This window comes from Talpa occidentalis, unplaced genomic scaffold (genome assembly GCF_014898055.3).
Source record: "Talpa occidentalis isolate TD23 unplaced genomic scaffold, MPIMG_talOcc4v2.1 talOcc4.5, whole genome shotgun sequence".
In the NCBI taxonomy this organism is placed as follows: Eukaryota; Metazoa; Chordata; class Mammalia; order Eulipotyphla; family Talpidae; genus Talpa; species Talpa occidentalis.
The window spans coordinates 95,506,755-95,523,719 of NW_023604861.1; the positions used below are offsets into that span (position 1 = coordinate 95,506,755).

Below are 16,965 nucleotides of genomic sequence, written 5' to 3' on the forward strand. Positions count from 1 at the left end.
TCAGGCTTGTGTCACTGTGGGAGGGAAACTGTTACCCTGCAGACAGAAGTAAGTGGCAGCATCTTCAGGCTCCAGGCTGCTGATGGTGAGAGTGAAATCTGTCCCAGATCCACTGCCACTGAAGCGGGATGGGACACCGGGTTGCAAACTGGATGCAGCATAAATCAGGGGCATAGGAGCTTTCCCTGGTTTCTGCTGGTACCAGGCTAACCACTTGTTAACACTCTGACTGGCCCGGCAGGAGATGGTGACTCTGTCTCCTGGAGATGCAGACACGGAGGATGGAGACTGGGTCATCTGGATGTCACACCTGGCTCCTGGGATGGAAACAGAAAACACACACCCACACTGTCATCCTGTCATCAGAGGGCTTCCCTGAGGGCCAGGGGTCCTGCCCACCTCGGGCTGATCAAGTCCTGGTGTTTCCTTCCTCACCTGGGAGCCAGAGCAGCAGGAGGCTGAGGAGCTGAGAGGGGACCCTCATGTTCACTCTGTGTCCTGACTGGACTGACTTCTGCAAGTGTGTGACCAGCCTATTATTAAGTCTTCAGGGCAGTGAGCTGTGCTCTGGGGACATGCAAATCAGCATGGGTAGGATGGGGTGGGATGGAGCTGCGCACAGCTGCAGGCCTGACTTAATAATACAGGGCAGGATAATTTCTCTTAAGACTTGAGTTCTTAAGAGGGTAGATCAAATTTGCTTGCAGGAATGTTTCTCCTTGGCAGCCTCAGGAGAGAATCATTCTACTATCCTTTGAGTATATTGGTATTTATTTTTTCTATGTTCAACCTTACAGGCACACTTCCCTATTTCTCCAGGCTGAATGTGATGTGTTTGGCACAGCCCTTTAACTTGCAAGCCAGTTTACCAGCTCCTTTCATTTGGTACCCAGTCACCTTTCTTTTTAATTGAATCTTTAAAGCCCTTGGTGTAGTAAGTTTTTAGCACTACCAGTCAGAGATGCAATGAGGTATAAGAGTAAGAACCCAACAGCTGCGGTGTCAGGCTTTGTAACATGTCCATCACTGAGTATCTGTCCTCTCTAGGTCAGTGATTTGTCTGGCTCCATTTCTGAGTGCTCTGTGCAACCACGTCCAAGTGGGCCAGCTAAGGTGAGACCCAATTATGCCTGGAATGTGCCATCTGCCAATCTCCCCCCTGTCATCCCCATGCCCATGCTACATGGTCCCTGAGCTTCTAATATGACTGCTTGTACCCTTCATTTATCCTAACCTAAGGTATTCCTTTCAGAAGCGAGAAAAATGGTGATGTGCAGGCTTGAATTCTATGTTCCCTAACCCTTAATATTCCTCTATCACCAAATTTCTTCCAGTTCTTAACAGAAAACTATTCTCACTGGCTGAGTGGCTGGTCATTGGGACACAAGCAGGGTGAGGAGACAACCACATGGGAAGATGAGGCTGAAAATCCTGCACGGAAAGGGCTTCCATGGTGGGGGGAGGTTGGCGAGGAGGAGCCATGCATGAGGTACTACAACGAGCCATGCATGAGGTACTAGGGCGAGGAAGGTGTCTCCCATATGAGAAGACTCTGTGGGCTGCTCCATGTGTCCAGTCTGGGACAGGATGGGGTCATTCACACAGGTGGGGGCTCTCAGTCAGAGCCCAGGCAGGGTGTGGGGCCACCTGTGCAGGTAAGCAAAGTTGGTATCTTGGCAACAGAGTCTGTGGTTGAGGGTGTGTGGGGTGTTGTCGGGAGAAGAATGTAGCTGACAGAAATGAGAGGAGGTCTGTTTCATTCAGGAGGGTTGCTGATCACATAATAAATATACTAGGGATAGTTCGAGCCACGATTCTCACTATTGGAAAATGGAGTTTTCAAAGAGAGGGAAAGTGCTAGAATAAACTGGTATCGAATTGGAATTGAAAATGTCCAATAAATATAAACTCATGGTTATATATAAATATAAATGTGAATGTGTGTGGAGAGAGATAGGTAGATGATAGATGAATAGAGCTTCCCTAGTTTAGAAGTATTGACACCTAAGTGCCAAAAAGCACCCATATTGCCCACATCTTTGTTTCTAAATACTGTTTTCTACTAAAAGATACCAGTAATTCGTTGGATAAATAATTGGTTGCAGATCTAGGATAGAGAAAATAGAAAAACATGCCTGGAAAATTTCGGCCAGAAAAATGAAAGTGCTCAAAACTGATGAGGGAAGAGGGGTCATCTGGGATAGATCGTGTTGGCCAAGTCTGGGCAATTTGTGTATCAAAATAAATGACAGTGACTCATTGAAGAAAATATGTCTCTATGATCTAATACTGACACTTTGATGGGAATAGGATACTCATAATGTATTAAGGACTCTTTCTGCATATTCTTAATAATTTCAAAGCGCAAAAGAGCACTTTGCAGCAGAGAAGTCTGGCAGACACCCCCTCTATCCAGGAACTGCAGTGATATATCAGTAGCCAGACAGAGTCAAGCACCTCAGCACCAACTAGGATGCAGTGGGAAGGGTAGGAAACCATCTACAGATATCCCTGCCAACCCTGGATTAGCTTAATCTTTCCATGAGAAAAATTCAAACAAAATATTTTACAAAATAACTGGTATGCAATCCTTAAAAGTGGAATTAAGTTAAAGCAAAGAATGGAGAACTGTTTCAGAGTGAGGAGACATGAATAGCTAAAAGCAACACGTGAATCTAGACAGGATCCTCTTGCTATATAAGACAGTGGTTGGACAATTGTAAAACCTGAATGGACTTCATGACTAGCTGAGTTAATACATAATGCTGATTTTCTCATTTCATCATTATTTTGTGTTACATAGGAGAATGTTCTTTTTTTTTTCCTCTCTGTAAAAGATATATAGTGAAGTTTTTGTAAGTCAGACTATTTAGTCATCAACTTTCTCTTGAATGATTCAGAGAGAAAAAAACTCCCTACATTATTTTTGTAAGACTGAAGTTGTTATGGGACAGGGTGAGGGGTAGCCCAGAACCCTCAAACCTGCCCATTCTAAATAGGTGATGTCATCTGCCACATCAAGACAAAACATATTCTATGGCACAAGACCTTTAATGGAAAGGAATTTTAATATAGTTAGTGTATAATATAGAGATGAGAAGGGAAAGATAAAGAACATAGTTTCCAAATCAAGGCCTGAAGTTCCCCATTCCTTCGTGGGTAAATGTCCAGCCAAATGTCTGCTTTGGGTTGGCCCAAAGCAGAGCCATGGAGGCCGGAAAGCCTGCCACAAGTCTAAGGCACCTCCTGGTGGGGACCCACAGGGAAGGGGCTGAAGGGGCCCAACACATCTAGGACAGAAAGAGCAAAATCAAAATCAATATAAAAGCTGCCAGTGTTAACCTCTCCTTGGGTCTCTCACCCACATCTGTTCCAACCAGTCCAGGACCAAGAAGCAAGTGCAGCTTCTTCATATATCTCTGCTCCATGTCCTCCTCCTGCTCTCCTTGTTGCCCCCCATCCTTCCTCCTTCTGTAACAGTGTAGTCCCCAGGAAAGGGGGAGGTTCCAGGTTTCCTGCCCCACCCAAAAAGGAGGGTGAAGCTGAGCAGGGAGAGAAGAACCTGCAGAGGAGACTGAGGAAGGAAGGAAGCAGGATGGAGCCAGAAGGAGCCCTGGAGGAGGCACATGGAGGAGAGAGACACATAAAGAAACTGCACTTGTCTTTTGGTCGTGGACTGGGTGACACAGATGTGGGTGAGAGACGTGTGGGGAGGTGACAATGGCGGTTTTTGCCTTGATTTTGATTTTGCTCTTTTCCTTCCAGATTTGTCTGGTCGTTTCTGACCCTTTTCTGTGGGTCCCCACTGGAAGATGCTTTAGACTTGTGGCAGGCTTTGGGGCCTTGCTCTGGGCCAATCCCATTTGGATGGACTTTTACTCATGAGAAGACGGGTAACTTTAGGTGCTTGATTTAGAAATTATATTCTTTGCCTTTCCTGTATTGTTTCCTCATTGTATTAAAGTTCCTTCCCATTAAAGTCCATATGTTTTGTGTGATGTGGTGGATGACAGAACCTATTTAGAGCAGGCAGGTTTGCAGGGTCTGGGCTGCCCCTCTCCCTGCCCTGTAACACTTCCTTCTATCTCCTCACCAGCTTCTTCTTCCTGCTCAGCTCCACCCTTCCTTGGGTGGGGCAGGAAACCTGGAACCTCTCTCCATTCAGGAAACTGTTAAGGAGCAGCCCCGATATAAAAATGGGTTGCCTAGCTATGGGTCCTCACCCGTGCGCTTAAAAGGGACTTATTAATACTCCACTATAGGCACACGCAAAAGGTTAATAAAAGATTTATTTACAAGGGAAAGGGAAATGAGGAAATGTACAACTCAGGGAGAAAATAGGGAAATAAAGTCTTTAATGCGTCCTACCCCATCTGCCGACCTGGAAACTCAAAGGCACTGTGAGAGCTGGCCGAGCGCTGTGAGCTGGTGGAGAGCCAAAAAAAGGGAGCCCCCCCTCAAGCCCTCATGTTTGGTTTTTTATCAAACCTGTCTGTTTAACCCCACCCTCAGGTCCCAGCAACCTTCCCTTTGGTGGTGATGGGATTTGTCTTTCCCAATGTCCTGATGGCTTTGGCTGGAGTGGGGGTGGAGTCCACAAAACCTGAATGGAATTAGTTTTAGGACATCCTTTTAGGGAAGCCCAATTTCCCCATGGGGCTGACTAACCACAGATGGCTCTGTCCTAAATCATGTTGGGTGCCAAATTTGTTATAGGGCAGGGAGAGGGGCAGCCCAAACCCCGCAAACCTGCCTATTCTAAATGGGTTCTGCCATCCGCCACATCAACACAAAACATATGAGACTTTAATGGGAAGGAACTTTAATAAAACTAGGAAACAATACAGGAAAGGCAAAGAGTCTAGTTTCTAAATGAAGCACCCAAAGTTACCCGTCCCCTCGTGAGTAAAACTCCATCCAAATCGGATTGGCCCCAGAGCAAGGTCCCAAAGCCTGACACAGTCTAAAGCATCTTCCAGTGGGGACCCACAGAAAAGGGTCAGAAACAACCAGACAAGCCCGGAAGGAAAAGAACAAAATCAAAATCAAAATAAAAGCTGCCATTGTCACCTCCCCACGGGTCTCACCCACATCTGTGTCACCCAGTCCACGACCAAAAGACAAGTGCAGTTTCTTTATGTGTCTCTCTCTCCTCCATGTGCCTCCTCAAGGTCTCCTTCTGGCTCCATCCTGCTTCCTTCCTCAGTCTCTGCAGCTTCTTCTCTTTCTGCTCAGCTCCACCCTCCATTAGGGTGGGGCAGGAAACCTGGAACCTCCCCCCCTTTCCTGGGGACACCCTGTTACAACAGGACCACCCTGTTACAAAATTGCTTTAATCACTAGAGTTATTTCAAAGCATCTTGCTTCTCTACTTATTATCATTATATGACCAAGTCATTTATTGCAGATATAGAAGGATAATATCACATTTCTTCAAAGATGTGTTAATTATATGTCCAAGGCCATAGGGGATTTTATTTCCTTGTGAATTAATTGGGTTATGAAAGGTCTGGCGCGGCAAAGAAAAGGAGAGCCAGGCTAAATTTCTCAAAGGAAGGGAAAATTTATTGCACCCCAGGCGAACCTCACAGACCCGAGGTGGGGGTCAGTGAAGTCGCGCACATTGCCAGGGGGAGGCAGGCTTTTACAGGGTGAGGAGAGGTCAGGTGGGAGACTGGGTTCATTTGGCGGGAAAAAGTTTGCAGGGCACGAAAAGATTTGTAGGGCGGGGGGGAGTTTCTTTGAGAAAAGATTTGTAAGGCAGGGAGAGTTTCATTGTCTGAATTCTTTAGGCAGGCTGCTGCATTCCTGTTCCCAGGTGGGCTTCCTGGTTTGTTTTTGCATTCTGGCTTCCTCCATGGACCGTTCAGTTTATATCTTATTTTTGGTTTGAACTCCTCCATATTCTACATCCTCTTCTGCCTTTTAACCTCACTTCCCAAAGTTCATCATCATGGAAGCCCTGACGTCTACAGGTAACCAAATTTCTGAGTAAGGACTAGAGAAGGAAAGATAAGTGGGAGCTTCAAGAAGTCACTGTAAATCTGAGAGGTATAGAAAGCTAAAGGCATTTCAGCACGGGAAAAAATCATTTAAAAAATGGAGAAAGATAGTCTCAAGAAATATTAAATATATTGCAAGATGCCCAGCCAAGGCTGAGTCCAGCTCATTTTAATTTTTTTAAAGATTTAGTTTTATTTATTTATGCTTACAAGAACTGGGGTGTATGTAGGCTAGAGGTGCAGGGGGTGAGAGGATTCACCAGACACTATTTGAGTGGGGAATGGAACAGGCAGATGTACTGAAATACACTGCTGAGGGGAGCAGCAGGCAAGACAGGAGAGGTCCACCGCACCATGTGGGTTAGCTCCCTGGCCAGGGATTGAACTCATGCTGCAGTGGCTGGCAATAGCATGATAACACTGAGACTTTAACCCCTGTACCACCAGGGAGGCCCCCAGCTCATTTTTATACACAATGTCTGAGCATTGATTCCTGTTACTGTGGAACCAAGCATAAGTATTCTTAGCTATTGCTTTGTCATTTTCTGTGTAACTGCTATTTTAGAATTTCAGGTCTTGCTGTCCCAGGAAAAGACTGCATTCCAGAGTTCGACCCCCACCCCACTCTGGTCTTATGTCAGTCGGCTAGCCACAGCGGAGCCGAGCAATTCAGGCCACTAATAGGGTCAAACTAGCCATAAAATAGAGCTGCATCTTGATGTGACCAATCAGCTCAAAAACTGAAACTGTGCACCCACCGTTGTTAGGAAATGCACCTGTGGAACCAATGAATGTTTGCCAACATGATTTAATTTTTAGAGATCTGCTTGTAACCCTATATAAGATCCCTGTTCCCTTTGTTCAGGGCTCCCGACCTCCACAGTTACATGGGTGCGTGTCGTGAGCCTGGACTAGAGCACGTAATAAACTCCTTTGTGTTCTTGCAGCGGCTGTCTGTGTGTCCTTGGGGGCTGCACTGGTCGACGCTGGGCACAACAGTTACTTGTTGCAGAAATAAATTCTAGCCTTTACACAGGCAAAGGAAGAACAAGCTGTACTTCAGGAATGGTGAGGTCAGGAGAAGCTTTATTACTCACGCGTGAGGTCCCAGACGTGGGTAGCCCCGTAAGGTTTGAGCACCGGTCTAGAGACAGAGTTTCTTTTATTACCATTTTACATTGATAACATTGGTTAGTTAGCATACAAATTCTTGACATAGGAAAAGGGGAAGGATGCAGATCTTTGAGGATGGCCTGGGAGATCAATCAGCCTAGCAGGCTGCCAGACCTTGTTTAGATATGCTTATTAAGGAAGCAAACTTGTTATTTACTTTACATTTCCAGGTCTGTGACACTTCAACAGGGAAAGATATCGTTTTCTTAGCAATTCCCTTTCATACTGACCTGGTGTTTGGTGGTTTCGGGCTGCAGGAACATGATTTAAAAGTCCATGATCAAATGGTGATGTGGATACCTGGCAAACAATGAAATTGATGCTGTTTAGAGAGGTGTTGGGTTTAGAGAACAGGGTCCTTGCGTTACCTCTGAGAAAGGCTTCACAGGAGCTCCAGTTTCAGCAGTTTTAGCAACACATGGCGAGTTTCCCCACAAGGCAGAGACTTTATTTATATCCAAAAGGGCAGGTTTATTATAGAAGAAGAGGAAAGGGAAAGAAAAGGATGCTTATATGGACACAAGCAGGCAGAAAGAGCTGCCCTTAAAAGGAACAGTTTTGTGAAAAGAGAGGCTTGCATAGTCACAGGTGGGAAATCTTAGGTGGAGAAGGCTTCTGCTGCTTTGCGAAGGAAGAAGGTCTGTTTAAAAAAAAAAAAAAAAGCATCTGCATAGTCACAGGCAGGCAGGGCTGTTGTGCTCGGAAATGTTACATTTAAGAAAGAGATACCTGCATAGACACAGGCAGGCAGGAAAGCTGCCCCTTGCCAGTGCAGAAATTGCTTGGATATAGGATTCTTCTCTTTGGGAGGGTTCATTCCTTTGGGGATGCTACCTACAGTCAAAATAGTTACTTCTAGGATGTGACTAAGGTAGAGTTGTCAGAACCAGTGAGTGTCTGCAGTGACCCTCATCTCCATATCCCCACCTCTGGTCTGCCTCAGGATACTTAATTATAGTGGTCTGTACTTGCTGGAGCTGTTGGCGCCTAAGGCTTTTTTTTTTTTTTTTTTCTATGCTGGTTTAAAGACTATGTTAGTCATTTACCTCCAGCTCCAGTTTCTGGTATTGTGATACCTCCTCCTAAATTGTCTACTCTTAGCCTCCATCAAAACTACAAGTGGGGCCTCCCTGGTGTCACAAGGGGTTAAGATGCAACCTATCAAGCTGTCTGCAGCCACTGCAGCACGAGTTCAATCCCCAGCCAGGGAGTTAACCACATGGTGCAGCAAACCTCTCCTGTCTCCCCCGCTGCTCCCCTCAGTAGTGTATTTCAGTATATCTGTCTTCCCCACTCTGTCTCTGGTGAATCCTCTCACCCTTGCACTTCTGGCCTGTGCCCCAGCTCTTGTATGCATAAATAAATGAATCTTAAAAAAAAAACAAACAAAAAAAACCCTCACAAGTGATGTTGAAGTTCCAGGAAACACAAGCAAGCAACTGCAGTAACTACACTAATTAGTTCCCTCTCCTCTGACTCTGTTCATTCTAAGGGATGCGGTTTCACCAAATGGACCTAGAAACACAGTGCTCCACTCACCTGGAGAAATAAAGGGATCTCAGGAAGCAGCTGCACAAATCTTATTTGTTCATTATTTGTTCTCAATAAAATCTTATTTGTACTCAATAAAATGAGAACTCTATGCTCTATGAAGTCAGAGTTTCTGCTTGGTTCGCTTAAATGTTCTATGCATTAAAAAGTACGATTCTGTTATTTCTCTAATTCTATAATTAAAAACAAATTTTTGAGTAGGGAAAAATGAAGACCAGCTCTAGCCGAGTTCAGGAACTGAAACTATTTCAACTATTACTCCTAGGGGGTGCCATGACACCATAGTTGTTTTGGTGAAAGCGGATTGGGAGGATTTGAGTGGCTATAAATGTATTCACTATATCCTCAATCTACACTGATACAAAAAGATTCTATATATTGATACCATATTTATATGGTGTCAATTATATTCTGAAATCATATGCTAATAAATACCAATATTTTATTGTAAAAGCTATTTACATTATCTAGTCAATTTGAAATACAGTAGTTTGTGCTAACAATAGCTTACATTTTGGGATTTTGTTGGGTAGTATTGAGAATGATACTTTTAAATTGGTTTCTGGGTCTCTGGTATATCATGTTTCCTGGGGCAGTGATATGTTTGTTTCTTTTTTTTATCATTATTCATGTTCACAACTTACTGCACAGACACTTTTGATTTCAAGCTGTCCAATGCTTTGCATAGGAAACTCGGGCACTCAGCTGGCTGCTCAGAGCTCTATTAATAGGGTTCCCTGTGTCAGGTACCAAGTGTGCCAGACAGTTGAGATACAGCAAGATGGTGCCACAGTCACAACTCCTCATCTCCCTGCTGCTCTGGGTCTCAGGTGAGAGGTTTAGAAGAAAATTATCTTCATAAAGTTGGAGATTATTTTAACATGGGCAGTGAAAATATTTTATCTAAAATTGTTGTTTTTGTGATAAAATCTATAGTTTAAGTTTATGTTTAAATATATTAGTGATGCAATGTATGGTCAATGTCCACTTCTGTTTGCAGGAGTCTCTGGGGCCATCGTGATGACCCAGTCTCCAGACTCCCTGGCCATGTCTACAGGAGAGAGGGTCACCATCTCCTGCAAGTCCAGTCAGAGTCTTTTGTACAGCAACAACCAGAAGAACTACTTAGCCTGGTACCAGCAGAAACCGGGACAGCCACCTAAGCTGCTCATCATCTGGGCATCCACCCGGCAACCTGGGGTCCCCGACCGATTCAGTGGCAGTGGGTCTGCAAAGGACTTCACTCTCACCATCAGCAGCCTCCAGGCTGAAGATGTGGGTGTTTATTACTGTCAGCAGTATTATGAATATCCTCCCACAGTGTTTCAGCCTCGTACATAAACCTCCCTGGCCCATGGCTCAGTGAGTCTTTGTGCAGCAGCTGCTTCCTTTCTGCTCAGTCCTGTCTCTTTCTCAGCATGAGAGAAGGTGTCTCCAGGCGGAATTGTGGGCAGATGTGCACATCTCAGTAATGATGGGGTCGATCCATCTGTTCAGTGTTTCCTGCGTAAGGAAGTCATTCGATGGAGACTCCCGAATGACCTGTAGTGGAACCTCTTCTACGTTGTTCCAGATAGTTCCATAACCTGAGTCTGCATTGTCCATAATTTCTTCCTTCCCTTAGGATCATTTTCCATCCATTTTTAATTTCTTCAAAAGTAACTTAGGGGTGAATCTATTTTACTTTTCCCACAGGTGGTGTCCAGGCTGAGGAGCTGAGCAGTGAGGGAGTGAAAATCACAGTACCTGTTCTGCTATTATCTCTATTGGGGACCCAGCCTGTATAGAATACCCAGCTCCTCCACAGTATTCCCCTCCTTCAAGGGTGTGTGTCTACAAAACCTCTGCTTCCTGCCTCCACAGGTGCCTGCTAGGCCAATAGAACTGCCACCAGCTGCACGTTCTTTTCACCAACTGTTTCCTGTTCAATACAGCAAGAATCTCTCAGTGTCAGCCCTGTTGAGTCTGCACCGTAATATACTGCTGTCAACATCTAATATCAATGCAGTGGCTGCAGAGTCATCAGGGTGGGGTCGCTCCCCATGCAGCTGCTCTGCTCACACCACACTGTCTCCCTCTCTCAGTGTTACCTCTGCGGCAGTTATCTGTCCTACTTGCACCCCTCAGTTCCCCTGGATGTATTGAGAGGACAGGGGTTAAGCACAGGGAAGCCGGTCTTCAAGTTCTCAGTTCTGTTTAGATCTCAGCTCCATGCCACTGGGCAGTCTCCTGGGAGCCTGGTGGAGCCAGCAGGTGGGATTGGAGAGAGGAAATCTGCCCTCTCTTCCCTAAATTGAAAACATTCTGCATTTGTAAACATGCTTAAGGCCATCTCTGCAGAAAACTGCAAATGGCCGTTTCAAATCTGTATTGAATATAGATCCCAAGTTCTAAGAAAGGTGTTTTTCTTTGCTATTTCATTCTCTGATTCCACAAAGGAAACTGCATGAACAAGGCAAGAAGCCTTTAATTCTGATCCACGGTATTATAAACCTATAAACCTATGCTACCTTAAAAATTTATTAAAAAAACTAAGTAATAACTAGCCATTTTAGCTAAAGCAATATGTTGATTCAATGTAACCAGTATCAATGTTTTGATGGAATTCTTCAAAGAAATAGAGGAAACATAACTAAAATTTATATGGATCCACAAAAGACCCCACATAGCCAAGCATGCTGTTTGTAAAATTACTTCTATAATGTTATATAATTTCCTCACTCTGTTCAGTCACTTAACAAAGGTTTCTTATTCTGAATCCAGACAGATAGTTGGAAGTAAGTCCTCGTATAGCTCCATATTTAGGACTTTGTCCAAAACCACACAATTCTGAAAGAAGTAAAAATAGCGACAGACATCTAGGTTGTCTGCTGCCAACTCCGCATCTTCATCATCACTTCTGAAGACTTTCCCATCTCTTGTTTCCCACAAATTGCTCAGTGAGTTGCTGTCCCTGAGATTTGGGGATCAGAATAGGAGATTTCAATACTATTCATCGATATGGGCACGCAGCTTTGTGGAGAAGGTAAAGACTGGAGAGTCACTTGGTGAGGTGCCCCATTTGTAGATTTCCCAGACAAGCCTGAGAACCACATGCTAGGCTGCTCATATCCCCAGAGGAATCTGTTCTCTGGCTTCTGGAAGAGTACCCAGGATTCACCTTCTTAATTTGCTTATTTGCTTCCTTTGGACTCAAATCTCCAAGTGTTTGAAAGAATGTGGTTCAGACATTAATTCCCTATATTGAGTTGTTCCTGCCAAGACACTCTAGAGAGGCTGCTCCTTTCTGTATCAATATGGTTCTGTAACTCAGTGAAATCATCCATCTTTTCTAAATTAGCAGAGGCACTGTCTCTGTGTTGCTGGGATTGAGGAAGAAGGAAGTTAGGGTGCTGAGGACCTCTCTGAGACCTCGCTGAGACCTGCCAGTCACCCTCAAATCCTGGCTGCATCTGACAATCTCTGTCAGAAGATGGGGCACCAGGAGGAGCAGCAGGGGCTGCCCAGCCTCACACATCGGCCTCTGGGTGGTTTTTGTTCAGGACTGAATCACTGTGGGAGGGCTACTCTGATCCTGCTGACAGTAGTAAGTGGCAGCATCTTCAGGCTCCAGGCTGCTGATGGTGAGAGTGAAATCTGTCCCAAATCCACTGCCACTGAAGCGGGATGGGACCCCGGGTTGCAAAGTGGATGTGGCATACATCAGAAGCTTAGGAGCTTTCCCTGGTTTCTGCTGATGCCAAGCTACCCACTTGTTAATGTCCTGACTGGCCCGACAGGAGATGGTGACTCTGTCTCCTGGAGATGCAGACACGGAGGATGGAGACTGGGTCATCTGGATGGCACACCTGGTCCCTGAGATGGAAACAGAAAACACAGCCACACTGTCATTCTGTCATCAGAGGGCTTCCCTGAGGGCTAGGGGTCCTGCCCACCCGGGGCTGATTAACTCCTGGTGTTTCCTTCCTCACCTGGGAGCCAGAGCAGCAGGAGGCTGAGGAACTGAGCGGCGGCCCTCATGTCCATGCTGGGTTCTGACTGGGACTGACTCCTGCACGGGCTGGGACCAACCATTAAGTCTTCATGCCAGTGGACTGTGCTCTGGAAATATGCAAATCAGCAGGGGCGGAGTGGGCTGGGCACAGCTGCAGGGCTGACAGATTTCGCTCTTTCAGCACAGGTGCAGCCTCTGCCAATTTACCACTGTCAAAGGGGAAGAACAAATCTGCCTGCAGAGACTGTTTCTCTTTGGTAGTCTCAGACTCAGTCTGCCCTCCTATGAGTACAGTCTTCTTCTGTTGTGCTCCAAGTTTCAGGGTGTGTTTCTCTTGCCATTTCCCTAAAATGGGATCTGCCAGGCATAGCACAGTCCTAGGACTTGCAAGAAACTTTACCAGCCCTTGCATTAAGTACCTATGACCTTACTATGTCTAGAGAAACTTCTGTTTTGGTTGAAGATTTAAAGTCCTTGGTGTAGCAAATTAACATTTCTATCAGTCAAAGATGCAATAAACCATCAAAGCAAGGGACAACACAAAAAAGCCGGGTGGGTGTCATGCTTGGTAAGAACGAGTCTGTCACTGAGTGTCTGCCCTGCTCACCTGTCAACTCCAGCTACGTGATCTGTCCTCCATGTCTGAATGCTCTTCCCACCATTTCAATCAAGACTATTATAGTCAGGGATCCTTTGTACATATCTGAAATATTTCATTAACTTTCTTTCTGTGTCTTTCCCCATTCCCATGTTCCCTGGGCTCCTTATATCATTGCTTTTCCCTTTCATCGTCCTTAACCAAGTTATTACCAACCGAAGCTGCAGTCTTTCTGTACCAAGTGAAATCTTCGTATTCAATGCTAAACTTTCACATTTCTCCACTACTATAGGGATCTTCCTAAGAGAACACAGCCCTCCATGGTTGAATGCAGAGGGCTGGGGAGTAAATAGAGTAGCATCCAAAGAGGAATGTGAAAGTGAAAGATTTTGCCAGGGATATTAGTGAAGAACAAGATATATGCATGAGAGTGTGGGGGAGTTGTCCATAAGGGGATTGTCATGTCAAAAACAATAGGAGATTGGTTTTATCCTAGAGGGTTTTGATCCTGTCATAAGTATATTGAGGATAATCTGAACCAAGACTTTCAGTAATAGAGAAAAGAGTTATAAATAAATGGATTGTTAGAAAAAAACTGGTTTGGCATTGGAATGGAGGTTATCAGTGGAAAATCATTGCTGAAATATAGATGATAGATAGTAAGGCAGAGACATCGTCGGTAGGTAGGCAGTCAGGCAGGCAGTAGATATGTAGATAGATAGATGATAGATTTTTCTCTCACTTAAATATAGTAACACCCAACTCCTAACAAGCATTTATAATGCCCAGATCTAATAAGCATTTATAATGCCCACTGTTCTTCACTAAAACTAACCAATAATTTTTAAGGAAGTGATTCCATGTCTAGGATTGAGAAAATACAAAATGAGTCTGGACAATTTGGGGCAGAAACTAAAAGCACACGAAGAATGAAGAGGTTATGGCAAAAGTGAAGAGAAGCTGGGCCTCCCTGGTGGCACAAGGGGTTAAGCACCGCACTATGAAGCAATCCACAGCCTCTGCAGCACAAGTTCAATCCCCAGCCAGCCAGGGAGCTACCCACATGGCACAGCAGACTTATCCTGACTCTCCCGCTGCTCCCCTCAGCAGTGTATTTCAGTCAGTCTGCCTGTTTTGTTCCCCACTCTGTCTCTGGTGAACACTCTCACCCCCCGCACCTCTAGCCTGTACCCCAGCTCTTGTATGCATTAATAAATAAATCTTAAAAAAAAAAAGTGAAGAGAAGCCATGTGGGAAAGGACTCCTATTGGTTGAGTCTAGGGAATTTTGAGTAAATCATGATCGTAACTATTGAAAATAATATGAACCCATGATTCTATACTGACACTTTTATGGGAATAGGATATTCACAATGTGTTAAGGACTCTTTCCACATATTTTTAATACTTTCAAGGGCAAAAGAGCACTCTGCTGTGGAGACATCTGGCAGACACCCCTAAGTTGAAGTGACGCATCAGCAACAGGCAGAGTGAAGGGCTGTGCGGTGAGGGCAGAGAACCACTTTCAAATATTCCTGCCAAAGAGGCATAAACTGAATCTGATTATGAGTGAAGATCAAACAAATCCAAATTGAGGGAGGGATAGTCTACAAAATTTAAAAAATGTATTTAAAACTAGGAAGGGTCTTACATAGAGAAACAAGCAAGTATTCTACATGTTCAATCTATTGACATGATTATATTTCATACTTATATAATCTCCAGTAGGTTCTGAAGTTCAATGCACCTAAGCACATCTGCCTTCTTGTTTTACTTTTACAAAGGTTTCTAGTTGACTGGGTTTGAAATAGAGCAGTTGGTACTAACTAAACTTTACATTCTGAGGTCTTGCTGGGTATTATTGACAAGGATAGTTTTAAATTGATTTCTGGTTTTCCTGTCGACATGCAATCATGTTTCCTGAGTCGAAGATATTTTATCTCTTTTTTTTCATTATTCATCTTTACAACTCACTACACAGTCACTTTTGATTTCAGGCTGTCTGATGATTTGCATGGGAAACTCAGGCACTTGATTAACTGCTCAGAGCTCTATTAATAGGGTTTCTTGTGTCGGGCACCAAGTGTGTCAGACAGTTGAGATACAGCAAGATGGTGCCACAGTCACAACTCCTCATCTCCCTGCTGCTCTGGGTCTCAGGTAAGAGGTTTAGAAGAAAATTATCTTCATAAAGTTGGAGATTATGTTAACATTGGCATTGAAATTATTTTATCAAAATTGTTTTCATGATAAAATCTATAGTTTAGGTTTATGTTTAAATATATTGGCGATGCAATGTATGGTCAATGTCCACTTCTGTTTGCAGGAGTCTCTGGGGACATCGAGATGACCCAATCTCCGGGCCCCTTGGCCATGTCTGCAGGAGAGAGGGTCACCATCTCCTGCAAGTCCAGCCAGAGTCTTTTGCGCAGTTCCAACCAGAAGAACTACTTAGCCTGGTACCAGCAGAAGCCAGGACAGGCGCCTAAGCTGCTCATTAACTGGGCATCCACCCGGCTACCTGGGGTCCCTGACCGATTCAGTGGCAGCGGGTCTGCAAAGGACTTCACTCTCACTATCAGCAGCCTCCAGGCTGAAGATGCGGGTGTTTATTACTGTCAGCAGTATGATGAATATCCTCCCACAGTGTTTCAGCCTCATACATAAACCTCCCTGGCCCATGGCTCAGTGAGTCTTTGTGCAGCAGCTGCTTCCTTTCTCTTCTGTCCTCTCTCCCCCAACTCAGCACGAGAGGAGGTGTCTCTAGGCGGAATTGTGGACAGATGTGCACATCTCATTAACGATGGGGTCGATCCGTCTGTTCAGTGTTTCCTGCGTAAGGAAGTCATTCTATGGAGACTCCCTAGTGACCTGTAGTGAAACCTTCTCTACATTGTTCCAGAGAGTTCCATAACTTGAGTCTGCATTGTCCATAGATTCCTTCCTTCCTTTAGGATCATTTTCCATCCCTGATTTTCCATCCCTTCTCCTTCAGCACTTTTTCTGAGTCTCCGCTCACCTACTGCCTGCTGAGACCCTCTGACCAGCGTCTCTGGGTGTGATTTTCTGTATTCTTGTCTCAGGCTCTTCATTTCAGAGCTTCTTTTCTCCATTGTGTTCCTCTGGTCACGTCTACACTCCCTTTAACTGCCTCATATTCTACTTTGTCCTCATAGATTTTTTTTCTCTCTCTCTCTAAGTGTAACTCTAGCTTCTCTTTCTGCCCACAGTCAACCCTGTTAACTCCAAAAATATGTGCACCCAGCTCCATGGCATTGTTCCATCAATCACAAGTCACCAGCTGAGTTGACATTTAAAACTAATGGGCAGCTTTCAATCCTTATCTTGTTTGATCTCACTTTCCTTTCTGTCATTTGCAATCATTCCATTTATTAAGCATCTACTATGTATGTTGCACTGGCCTAAGTAACTTAAAATATTTAGTAGACAATATTACAATTCCTATGTCTTCTGGTACTGAGGTAGAATAGTGGTATCCAAATATCTGTTTGCTCATTAGTACTTCATAGAACTAAGAATCTTTTGGGGGTGTTGTTAAAATGTAGTGCTCACATCTCAGGTCAGGGAATGCTGACTTTCAAGAGAGTTTGTACATGAAGGACACATTTTTCTCTTGCTTCCTATGGT

At 44.6% G+C, this 16,965-nt stretch overlaps 4 gene segments (V, D, J or C); 2 read left to right on the forward strand and 2 right to left on the reverse strand.

The window, feature by feature from the left end:
* LOC119259163 (immunoglobulin kappa variable 1-12-like) lies at positions 1 to 484 on the reverse strand. The segment is given in 2 exon segments: positions 1 to 317; positions 436 to 484. Coding segments are annotated over 2 exon segments (366 nt in total).
* Positions 485 to 9,507: 9,023 nt separating this feature from the next.
* On the forward strand, positions 9,508 to 10,067 carry LOC119258604 (immunoglobulin kappa variable 4-1-like). The segment is given in 2 exon segments: positions 9,508 to 9,556; positions 9,727 to 10,067. Coding segments are annotated over 2 exon segments (390 nt in total).
* Positions 10,068 to 12,264: 2,197 nt separating this feature from the next.
* LOC119259164 (immunoglobulin kappa variable 1-12-like) lies at positions 12,265 to 12,752 on the reverse strand. The segment is given in 2 exon segments: positions 12,265 to 12,581; positions 12,698 to 12,752. Coding segments are annotated over 2 exon segments (372 nt in total).
* A 2,676-nt stretch (positions 12,753 to 15,428) lies between these two features.
* LOC119258605 (immunoglobulin kappa variable 4-1-like) lies at positions 15,429 to 15,984 on the forward strand. The segment is given in 2 exon segments: positions 15,429 to 15,477; positions 15,644 to 15,984. Coding segments are annotated over 2 exon segments (390 nt in total).
* The last annotated feature ends 981 nt before the right edge of the window (positions 15,985 to 16,965 follow it).